Genomic DNA, 12729 nt, shown 5'->3' with positions numbered 1-12729 from the left:
TTATTTCAGGAGGCTCCCAGAACAAAAATGTATATTGATTGACACCTAATGGAAAGTGTCTGTAATTGCGGAGCTCTACTCTTTTAAGCCAGAGCTATGTAGTAGTAATACTTATTATCACGGGGAAAACAGTTGTGTGGTTCTGTACTTTTGTATAGTAGACCTCTTGTTTGACTTCTGTGTAGATGTTGATGAGGTCTTCAGTTTTACAAATGCTGAATTTGCAGCTTGCCAGAATTTGTTTTGCCATTGTTTAAGGTTAATTATCCAGGTTCCTAGCGAAAAGGTTAGATGTTAAGATGCTCCAGAAAAAGTATGCGTCGATCGACAATTGTATCAAAGGGTAACAAATTATTTGTGTCAAATTAACTACATAAAGTACCAGGCTAATAATCACTTATCACAGTGTAGAACAAATTGTTGATGTGGGAAAATTGCTCCTTGTTTTTTGTAGCAATTGTTTTTTCTTTGGATGAAAAAAAAAAATTGAAAAAAAAGGAGTACTTTTTAATATTTGCATGTACTTATACTTTACAAGTCATTACAGTCATACAGGCTAGAGAATAATGCTGAATTCAAGTTTTTTTCTGGTTTTCTTTTTTGTCAGTTCCCTATTAAATATTTTTAATGACCTTATTATCTAATAACTTTTTAAGAGTTGCTTCCCTTTAGTAGAGCTGTGCATATACAAATCTCTGCATTGACCTCTGACCTCTTGTATGATTACCAGTCGTCATTAACTTACATATTTAATCACGCCTACTAACTTCTCATACACTAGTACATGTACACCAATCTTACTCTTCGGAAAAAATAAGGCAGTATACTGTCCCAGAAAAATCTTATTGTCGAAAAAATGTTGAGATTATTATTTCCATAAATAAAGAGATTAAGAACTTATACTAGATTTTAAAGTGTGAAACCTTTTTTTTTCTTCCTTTATATAAAGTAATACTTTTATTGTTTTCTTTGATAAAAGATTTTAGCTTAAATAGTCTGAATGAATTGAAGGGATCAAAGATCTCCTTGTGGTTATATAGAAAGGAGCACTCTACTTCACTTTGAAGGGTCTACTTCACCTGCGATAAGTTACATTGAATTACTTAATTGAAAATCAGAAGCTATACAAACATCTATGAGAACAGAGAAAAACTTTTCTGTTTAAAAAAAAAAAAAAAAATACAAATTAAAAAGAAATCTCTAACAGAAATATCAAAGGTATGTAATTATATAAAACACGTCATTAATTGGAACGAGTGATTGTTATGCAATCAATTGTATTTATTTGGTAGTCATCAATTAAACAGGTTGTTGTCGCAGTCAAGGTAACACAGCACAGCGATCAGAAGTCGTGAGGTGGTGTATACGTATTTATAGGTATTTCTCTGTATGGGGATTATCATTCACACACATATAGTAACATCTGTGAATTAGACTGGTCTTGATTGTTTGATCTGTTTGTATATATAATGACCCTTGCTTGTGTATTGCTATGGACCAAGGCCTGGTACAGGGCGGACAATTACATATATACACACTGTAAGCTCCACTCAAAGAATACACATCGCTCACCTATTTAACCTTTCGCTAACTTTTAAAACACTTTAAACATTTACAAGCATGTACTTAAGAGTTCTTCTTCGGCAGAGTATCTTTAACATTCTTACATACTCGGCTCTTTAATAAAAGCAGACATTTAAATGCGCAGTGATCCTTTGTGTGCTGGTGTGGGTTGTAACTAGGGGTAGAGGGTAGCTCGGCTGGTTAACCAGAGCTATTATTCACCAATCTCGGCGTTCCAATCCACCACCTCCGCCCCTTGTCGAGTTAAAAGGGCTGGCGATTCAAACTTTATGGGCCGTCACCTTTGCACAGTGTATTGTTCGGAGATGTACATATTTTATTTCATAAAACAAAAAAAATGATACCTTATATTTTGGCTCATCTCTTTACCCAGTTTAATCACTGAGTGACGCACTTGTATAATTTAATCAAATTTTAAGTTATTGCATGCTTGAACAATGGTAAATATTATGAAGTCAGACTGTGTAGTTGTGTTCCTATGATTGATTATAAATAAAATGGGTTCACCACTCATCCAAATGAATAATTAATATATTATTGTTTCAATTATTTATTATATTTAACAGATAGTTATAGATGAATTGTTTAGGGGAAAAGTCATTTACAATTTAAGATAGTTAAATTAAAGTACATGTAGAAGCAATATCAAAGTTTTACTTTCTACACAATCAATGTACATATTAAACGTGTCGCATTGTTTCAAGACCGTCTGACTTGCTTGAAAGGGACCAATCTGCCTTTAATACATAATTGTTTGTGTAGAAAGTAAAACTTTGATATCACATCTTATTTCTAAACTAATGAATCTTATTGAAGATTAAGTAGACGCACTTACAACATCAAATTTAAAGTTGTTTTAAGTTTTATAATATTTCTTGATAATCATCAGTATCATGGCAACTGTGATAAATAGTACAGAGGTCTGAAAAGTAAACACATTGTCTCACCTAACTATGACAACATACCACTTACTGTAATTTTGAAAATATATATATGTATATCGCTTTCATTGATCTATTACAAAGGACTAAACCTGATCTTGGGAACATAAGTTGACTTGATTCTAAAATCACAAAGTGTTACTTGATTCTATAAGGACACATACCATACCTGGTTTCAGAAAATAATTATTTTATATGCCCGCCTTCATATTATCTTAGCTGTTGCCAAGATGTAACCCCCCACCCGCCTAAAAGAAAAGCAAAAACTTGATCTTCAGAACAGGCCACATTATTTCTTTCTTAGAACACATTTCGCTTTTTTCTGAGATCACATTGCTATACGTAATTTGGAGAACAATTTTCATTCCGTATGTTACCCAATTTTTGGAACAAATTACTGTACCATCAACTTCCATTCAAACATATTTTATTGATGGAAAAACAATCAAAGGGATTGGGCACAAGTTCTGACCACTTACTAGGCCCTCTCCCGAATCCACTTTCTATCTAATCTAGAACCATGGATATATCACTTGATCTTACACTGCTGAACCTGTCGTCCAATATGCTTTGTCGTACAACACAACCTAATTAGTTTGTAATTCATTTGTTACCCAAAACAAAGAGAATTCTCTATCCAGTAGACTATTGTTTTACATTGGATCTTTACCTTGTATATGATTGGTTATAACCTGATCATGTATAGTATTTTGGTTCAGTGTGATTCTACTACCATACATATTCGTGTATAGTGCACAGGTACTCTTTGGGCGAAAAAAAATCAATAAATTTGAAGAAAGAAAAAAAATATTGAGATATTTTTCTGGAACTACAGTAGCAGTACCTAAGATTACTGACTACTAGCTGTCATTTCCATATCATTTCAGTATCATTTCAATATCATTTCAGCACTACTGTAGTGTGACCTTTCCTATGACCTATACAGTAGCAGTACCTAAGATTACTGACTACTAGCTGTCATTTCAGTATCATTTCAGTATCATTTCAGTACTACTGTAGTGTGACCTTTCCTATGACCTATACAGTAGCAGGACTAATGATTACTTTAATTACTACCAGCTGTGGGAGCTGTGGGTGGTCGGGTGGTGCAGTGGATAGCGCACTTGCCTTTCACCAAGGCGGCCGGGGTTCGATTCCCCGATTGGACGTGAAAAGGTTGGGGTCACCTGCCCGACCATGTGGGTTTTCTCCAGGTACTCCAGTTTCCTCCCACACCAAACAAGAGTGATTAATATAAGTTGAAATAACTTGTTTCATAATTGTTGTAAAATAAATAAAGTTAATATACTACCAGCTGTCATTTGAGTATAATTTCAGCACTACTGTAGTGTGACCTTTCCTATGACCTCTACATCAGTACCTAAGAATACTTACTACCAGCTGTCATTTCAGTATCATTTCAGTACTACTGTAGTGTGACCTTTCCTATGACCTCTACAGCAGCAAGACCTAAGATTACTGACCACCAGCTGTCATTTCCATATCATTTCTGTATCATGTTAGCATCATTTCAGCACTACTGTAGTACGTGTGACCTTTTGTATGACCTCTACAGTAGCAGGACTTATGATTACCTACTACCAGCTGTCATTGTCACACTCACATATTTACTCTTTGTATGTACCTGTTTGACATCAAATACACCTCAAACACGTTTAATCCAATAGCTACTTGATGATATGTATTCTCAATGATGGTCTGTCTATAAAACAATATTGACAACCATCCAGGCCATTGGAACTCTTTGACCGGGGCCCATATCATATCCATCACAATTAGAGACTTTGAAATAAAAAATTCCATATCCGAATTCTTACATATATAGATTTTATACAAGACTGAAATCAATTGTTCTGAATGGAGTATTTTCCTTGTGAGTTGGCCTTATGAGTTTGTGTTGGGTCCTATCGTCCATGGTGATGGATAACACTTCAGTGTCAACATCGAACAATGCCTTTTTCACAAAACTCAATAAATATTTCCATAAAAACGTTGTAAGTATGGTTTTGACCAAACATACCTGGTGCCTATATTGATTGTAACGTTTGTGTGTTTAGTGGTCACATGTTTGCTTTGCCGTGTATTCTGTTCAGCTTGGCTGTAATGTCCTAGCTTCTACTAAATAATTTACAAAGTACTAAATACACATTGATTTCAATGTTCCCCAAAGTGTAGGTAAAAACCATTGTCGTGCTATAACATAAATAAACACAATTGTATAAATGTCTTGGTCAGGGATTTTACACTTTCAGATGGCGAGTACCTTGAATTGGGTCTTCAAATAAACGTGGGATTATTGATTATGGTTTTCATATTTTGATTGTTGTCCTCCAAGTTTTTAGTAGCTGGTCCATTGTTAGGGTGACAGAGGGGACTTGTCGTTGTAGCTACAGTAAGACATTGACACCTCATTTGGTCGGTACAGGTGCCAACTATAACATGCATCAAGAGTGGAAACGGCAGCATGAAGGATTGCTGTTAAGGTGCAAAGTGGTCAAGGTCATCTTCTATGAATGTAAGCAGTTGTGAGTTAATTAACCAATGTACATCATTTGTGTCATTAAGGATACAGTTTACCAGGATAAAGAATTGTGATATTTTTGAAAAAGCCGGGTGAATGTTAGTGGCTGTGTCAGCCTAATGGAACACTCGGATGTCATTGCTTATCAGGGTGGAAAAGGTCCTGTGTTTGTGGTATCATGTACATATCATGTCACCTGTGGTAGGATGGTTGTTGCTGGCTGTTACTGTGTATGAGAACAATGGGCTCATATATACTAAACTTTTATATGTTTACTTGAGCTGAAAGTTTTTCACCAACATTAATCATATTTGGATTATTGCTCAAATGAAGTGTCCATGGGTTGTCAGTTTTGATGAAGGTTTTCATTTTCACAGGATTTCAATGTTTTATGGAAGTGCATTCAAAGGCTTTTAGTATTTGATGGAAGTGTTCACAGGCTTTAAGTGTTTGATGGAAGTGTTCACAGGCTTTTAGTGTTTGATGGAAGTGTTCACATGCTTAAAGTGTTTGATGGAAGTGTTCACAGGCTTTTAGTGTTTGATGGAAATGTTCACAGGCTTTTAGTGTTTGATTGAAATGTTCACAGGCTTTTAGTGTTTGATGGAAATGTTCAAAGGCTTTCAGTGTTTGATTGAAATGTTCACAGGCTTTTAGTGTTTGATTGAAATGTTCACATGCTTTTAGTGTTTGATGGAAATGTTCACAGGCTTTTAATGTTTGATGGAAATGTTCACAGGCTTTTAATGTTTGATGGAAATGTTCACAGGCTTTTAGTGTTTGATGGAAATGATCACAGGCTTTTAGTGTTTGATGGACATGTTCACAAGCTTAAAGTGTTTGATGGAAGTGTTCACAGGCTTTGAGTGTTTGATGGAAATGTTCACAGGCTTTTAATGTTTGATGGAAATGTTCACAGGCTTTTAGTGTTTGATGGAAATATTCACAAGCTTTTAGTTTTTGATAAAAGTTTTCACAGGCTTTTAGTGTTTGATGGAAGTATAATCCATGACAGGGAACCATAATAATGTCATTCAATGTATGTTAAAGTAGGAAAGTTTTGTATTTCTATAAAATTTTGTTACCGTTGCAACTTTTATCTTCTATAGATGCTGGATACATGAAATTAAAATATCTGGTTGCCATGTCAACTTTCTTTTCCTTGCATTGCAGGTTAATAGCCTATCAAGGGAGGTAATAAATCAACCATGGCGACCTACAACCACCTCGAATACTACAGCAATGGTTATGTGGTGGAATACGTGGAGAATGGATCTCTGCCTTGTTCCAGTTACATCCTTCTACCAGCCGAAAACCTGTGGCCGAAGGCATTCAGAGGATTCCTCTATATTTTAGCAATTGCATATATATTTTTAGGAGTTGCAATAGCATCGGACATCTTTATGAGTAGTATAGAAGTTATCACAAGTAAAAAGAAAAAAGTAGTGTCATGGGACGAAGAGAAGCAGGTGAAGGTGGAAAGGGAGGTGCTGGTATGGAACGAAACTGTGGCCAACTTAACGCTTATGGCACTTGGAAGTAGTGCACCGGAAATATTATTAGCCGTTATCGAAACTGCCAAGAATTTAGGAAATCAAGAAGTTGAAGATTCTTTAGGAACATTTACAATTATAGGAAGTGCTGCTTTTAATCTACTAATTATAACCAGTATATGTATAGTGAGTGTACCTACTCCTGATGTGAAAAACATTCGTGAGTTTGGTGTGTTCTTATTAACAGCAGCCTGGTCCCTTTGGGCCTATGTTTGGATGTTACTGGTGGTACAGTATATAACGCCCGGGGTCATAGATCCCTGGGAGGCATGGGTCACACTCGGATACATGCCCTTATTTGTGATCGCGGCGTACTGTCAGGATAGTGGTTGGTGGTGCAAGAAAAAGAAAGTCACATCGGAGGAAGACCCATCTGATGAGGTAGGTTCTTTTTGTCTTTTGCCAAACAAAAACAAACTGAAAGGACTATGTGCTATTTTGGCTTTCTCTGGCTCCCAAATCGTTCAAAATTTTAAGACCTTACGTGGAATTATCAAATTGCTGTTTTCTATATTTTGATATCTTATTGATACTATTATGACAATGTTTTTTGTTATTATGGTTGTCACCATGGTAACCACTTAAAATTTGCATAAGTTTGTTAAATCAAGATATTCAGTTAAGTTTGTCTTAATTTTGCTTAGTTTTTCAATTGAAAACCATCTAGAGCATGGATGTGCTTAAACAAACTGGATATCAAAGGGAAATGTGTAGACAGTGGTAGTACATCTCTAGGAGGATAGAAAGTTTGTTCTATAAGGTTCTCTATTGTTGGTCCAATAAAACCCCGCTAACTCGAACTCATGGGGTCCAGATCAATAGTTAGAGTAATGCGAGTTTGAGTAAGTTGGGTTTCACTGTATAAGCAAAAAAATGTGTGAAGCCTAAACAAATTACAAAATGGTGTTTTCACTTTCTATGCAAATTTCAACAGGTTACAATGGCTACCATAATTGAAAACGCAAACATTTTTATAATATTATGGGGGGAACATTCAAAAATTTAAATATTTGAAAATTCAATTACAGTATAGTGGGACAGGGATCCTTAACCCTTTCACCACTGTAGACCATAAGGGACTCATCCAGATCAATGCATGGTAGAGTCTACTAAAATTACCTAGGGATGAAAGGGTTAAACCAGGTTCTGTGATACACAGTAATAGAGAAGTGTCCAAATCAATAAGGATTACTTTATACAACACTATTTGCTATTAGAGAGTGTTATGTGTTGTTGTTATAGCTTGTTATTTCAGAATACCTGATGTAACACTGGAGATGATTTACTATTGTATTGTATTGGTTGTAATAATACCCACCAGGCGATTAACATAACACACCAAAAGAATAGAAATATGGGTGGATGCTTATTGGGGTCACTGCAATACACAGAAAAACATTCCGTGTGGACGTGGGCAATTTTTAGAACCAAATTTTTCAAAGATAAAAACTTTCAAAGTATTATTTGACCAGAGAAAAACATGTTTTTTTGCCCAAACTAAGGACTGGACCAGCTAACCCAAACTTTAAGCCCACCACTCTACGAAATGAGCTGGACAAAAATCCCCTCCAACACCAAGCCAGAACGCGACCATGAACATATGTTCAATTTAAATCTGCCACAAGTACAATGTATATTCAGTTAAACATTAATTAAAACATCAATGTGTTCTTGGATTCCAGGTTAAATATTCAGCATAAATTTTACTCCCTTAAAAAGAGGTGTGTGGGAGGGGAAGACAATTATATTATAGAGATCCTTTTAACCTCAGAAATAGAATTAATTAAAACCTGCCAATAATGACTGAAATTTGGTCGTGAGTAACTGGTATCAATATTTATTAGAGTTTGGATGATAAATGGTATGTGGATATCCATCTCTTCACACTGCTACCACTCATTCTTGTCTTTACTCTGTATTTCAGACTCTTGAATGTTCACAAAAACTTATGAAAACTTAAAATATTTGTCCTATCATTGCCCTACAAACCCATTATCATCCTGGTTACAGTATTAAGTTTAGTTCGTAAGAACTGCACCGTTAGAGGCCAAAACTTGATTCTTAAGGTCAGGCTACTGACGATACTTCTGCGTCAATAAACTTTTAAGTCAATTGTCAATATCAAGGTGATTGAATCCCCATTTGCTACAGATAATAATTTTGATTAATGGTAGTTATATTGCACTTTAAATGCCATAGAACCTTTAAACTGTAATTAAAATGTCAACTGGATGATGAAAAAAACTCGCAGAAAATTGAATCGATTTGTAATTAATTTCAATTACAATGGTATAACTTGATTAATTGAAGGGTATGAAATTCCAGTAAAAAGATTTAATGAGAATCAAATATAGAGCAAGGATAATCATGATGAGGCGTTATTGATAGTTGATCCAAATCCTGTCCATGTGGGGTCCAGGTATCCGATTTATATTATTAGGTCAAAACAAATCCACAAACCTTGTTTTCTAACAAGACGAAAATGAAGTAAGTTGTATTGAGATATCTCGGACCTAGGGTGAACCTTCTAGCTTTTCTCGTTGTTGTGATTTATCTTATCTTTATTCTCGTGGGTCATGAACCTTTTATTTTCCTGCCTTGGTTGGTTGACGTTTTTTAAACCAAATTTAAAAAAAAAAATCTTCATGAATGTGCTTTATGCAGGCTGGGGAGAATTTTTTCAAAGTTTGGGCAACACGTCTTTGTCAATATGTTACTTAAAACCAGGGCCAGAAGTTCAAGTTTAAGTTTTAATTTTTAATTGTCATGAAATCTCGTTTAAGTTTAGAGGAATGTGTATTAATGTTGCAGATCTGTGTAAAGTATTTTTTCACAATGGTGTTCTGACCCCAAGACAATCACAGTTACAATATCAGTATACCATACAGATACTCCTATCATACCCCAAAGACAATAGACAATCACAGTTACAAACGCATTATACCAAACAGATACTCCAATCATACCCCAAAGACTCCAATCGTACCCCAAAGACTGTTTTTATGTTGTTAATTGATTTATCATTGTTTAACAATTAAAATTCAAGTTCCAATCTTAAACAATCTGCAATTTGGAATTAATTCGTTATAACAAAAAGTCATTCAAACGTGGCCCTTAAATGGGTTTATGTACTGTATGTGGGGATAGAAAAAATTACATATGGTGTGTAGTGAGAGAGACGAGAGACGCAGTCATAATCCTTGTCTTGTTAGGGTAGATGTCGGTATAGTGTCGGAGATACGTGACCAGTGTCGGAGATACGTGACGGGTATTTGTGATTGTGCGTAGTCGGGCTGATAGACCTCAGACAGGCCTGATACAATCACACTATAAACGGTGTCTTACGAACACGTAATAACCATGTAATTGTTTCCGCTGTTTAGCAATAAACGTTATTCATTCAATCGATAATTTGTATTATTTGTCTTTAGAATTGGGGTCGGGGAGGGAGGGAGGGAGGGGTGGTCTGCTACAGCAACTGGTTGTCTCCAATATTTAATCATTCTTTGGAAAAGTTTTTGAATAAGCTACGTCACTTTAGTGTACTAAGCAATAAAGTTTTGTCTTGTGGCATTTGTCTGAACAAAACAGAAAAAATGTTTTTCTCATATTGAATACGACAAGATTTAAGTCTCTTTTGTGACCTCGATTTAAATACAACATTGATGTACATCTGGTTAATTTCCTTAGATTGAATATAACTGGGACATCAGTTCTTTGTCTTTAGATTAAATATAACTGGGACGTCAGTTCTTTGTCTTTAGATTAAATATAACTGGGACGTCAGTTCTTTGTCTTTAGATTAAATATAACTGGGACGTCAAATCTTTGTCTTTAGATTAAATATAACAGGGACATCAGTTCTTTGTCTTTAGATTAAATATAACTGGGACGTCAGTTCTTTGTCTTTAGATTAAATATAACTGGGACGTCAGTTCTTTGTCTTTAGATTAAATATAACTGGGACGTCAGTTCTTTGTCTTTAGATTAAATATAACTGGGACGTCAGTTCTTTGTCTTTAGATTAAATATAACTGGGACGTCAGTTCTTTGTCTTTAGATTGAATATAACTGGGAAGTCAGTTCTTTGTCTTTAGATTGAATATAACTGGGAAGTCACATTTGGTTGTCTTTAGATTGAATATAACAGGGACGTCAATTGGTTGTCTTTAGATTGAATATAACAGGGACATCATTTAGTTGTCTTTAGATTGAATATAACAGGGACGTCATTTGGTTGTCTTTAGATGAATATAACAGGGACCTCATTTAGTTGTCTTTAGATTGAATATAACAGGGACGTCATTTAGTTGTCTTTAGATGAATATAACAGGGACGTCAATTGGTTGTCTTAAGATGAATATAACAGGGACATCAATTGGTTGTCTTTAGATTGAATATAACAGGGACGTCATTTAGTTGTCTTTAGATTGAATATAACAGGGACGTCATTTGGTTGTCTTTAGATTGAATATAACAGGGACGTCATTTAGTTGTCTTTAGATTGAATATATCAGGGACATCATTTGGTGGTCTTAAGATTAAATACAATGAAGAGGTCTCTCTGGTGTCTTAGGTAGTATTCAACAGAGACTGGTCACTTCGCTGTGTTAAGATTACAACAGTAAGGTCACGTGGGTCACTGGGTGTCCTTAGATTCAAGGTTAAAAGGACATACCTTTGGTGTCCTCATATCAGATACAATGGCGAGGTAGTCCTTAGTCAGCTAGGTGAATAGAAGACTTTAAATATTTCTCAATCTTACATCATTAAATCCATTCCTGTCAAATAAGACTTCATTATTGTCAGACTTTAAAGATATACAATGGGTTTCCAAGGATGACTTTCCTCATTCAAGCTGAAAGCACTATAAAAATAATGGTGTAATGACATTGAATGTAATCCAGGTAATTATCAAACACACATTGAAATGAAATCATGGATGTCGTAGCTTTAAATATACACATTCGACAATACAGTTAATCATTTGGGTGGTCTCATGGCATAGTGGATAGTGCCCTCGTCTTTCATCAAGGTCGCTGGGGTTTGATTCCTCAATCAGACCTGAAGAGGTATAGGGTCACCTGCCCACCATCACACAGGTTTTCTCCGGGTACTCCGGTTTCCTCCAGCATTAAGAGCCCCTTGCATGCTTACATTCCAGCCAACAATAGTCATAAATAAAAGTTTTTATAAATTGTTTCATAATTGTTGTGAAATAAGGTTTTAATTCTAAAATACCTATAATGCATTAATAACTGTACATAATTGAAATCTCCAAATAAGAAACAGACGTTTCGACAATCATCTGTTTCATCCTGTACCCCATCATAATTATAGAGGGTTATAACATATGTTCTTCTACTTTTCACACGAAAAAACCTATAAAAACCTCAGCTTGTTTTACAATCTCCAGAAATATTACAGCAGTTCATGTTTTGAGGGTTTCCAGGTATGAAGTGTTAGTAAACGGTGTCCTACTTGGAGTGAGATAGATCGGCTTCAGCTGCTGGCCGTAATCGTGGTTATACAAACATCCATCCCGATTTTCTGTCAGTAATAGAATTGGCAAATCTTCTTTGTGTTTATATATCCATATCTTATGGCAGATTGACAGAGGATGTTATGCAAGCTTAATTTGATTCTTTGATTGTGTGGCATGTGATATAATTGTGTATCTTACTAATTAGCTTAAACAAGTAGATAAATCTGTAGTGAAGTGATTTTTTTACCTAAAAAGCCAGGACTATTATTTCTAACACTCAAAAGCCAAAAAGTAATGGGTAGAAGGGTTTGAAAATTTACTATATTTCTTATTATACCATATACTATTATAGTATAGTACTATTATAGTATAGTACTATTAAGTTATAGACTACTAGTAGATATTAGAAGGAAATTTCAAGCCTGTGTTTCTGCTTGATAACCTGGTCTGTTTGTAAGGTCAAATATAGCTGGGGGGTCAAGGTCATAGTTGTTTCCGATTTACAGTTATCCATTTGTGATTATCATTGAGTGGCTTAAGGTACATTAAGTTGAGTTATGTAAAAATAACGACCTGATAAATCATGGGTTTTTTTCCTTCTTTTTCTTTTTTTTTTGGGGGGGG

General features: G+C 35.1%; 1 protein-coding gene across 12 annotated transcripts in view; it reads left to right on the top strand.

Moving 5' to 3' along the window:
- Window positions 1-12729, top strand: part of LOC110453732 (sodium/calcium exchanger 2-like) — a 211920-nt gene that overhangs the window by 119884 nt on the left and 79307 nt on the right. For all 12 annotated transcript variants that reach the window (XM_021502826.1, XM_021502838.1, XM_021502837.1 and 9 more), the window contains one exon: window positions 6241-7001. In XM_021502826.1, coding sequence (XP_021358501.1) covers window positions 6276-7001 — 726 coding nt within the window. In that variant the 5' untranslated portion in view covers window positions 6241-6275. The remainder of the gene's footprint in view (window positions 1-6240; window positions 7002-12729) is intronic.

This window comes from Mizuhopecten yessoensis, unplaced genomic scaffold, assembly GCF_002113885.1.
Source record: "Mizuhopecten yessoensis strain PY_sf001 unplaced genomic scaffold, ASM211388v2 scaffold7493, whole genome shotgun sequence".
NCBI classification, from domain to species: domain Eukaryota; kingdom Metazoa; phylum Mollusca; class Bivalvia; order Pectinida; family Pectinidae; genus Mizuhopecten; species Mizuhopecten yessoensis.
Note: the sequence above shows the minus strand (reverse complement) of the source record. Positions and strands in the feature narration are given on the sequence as shown.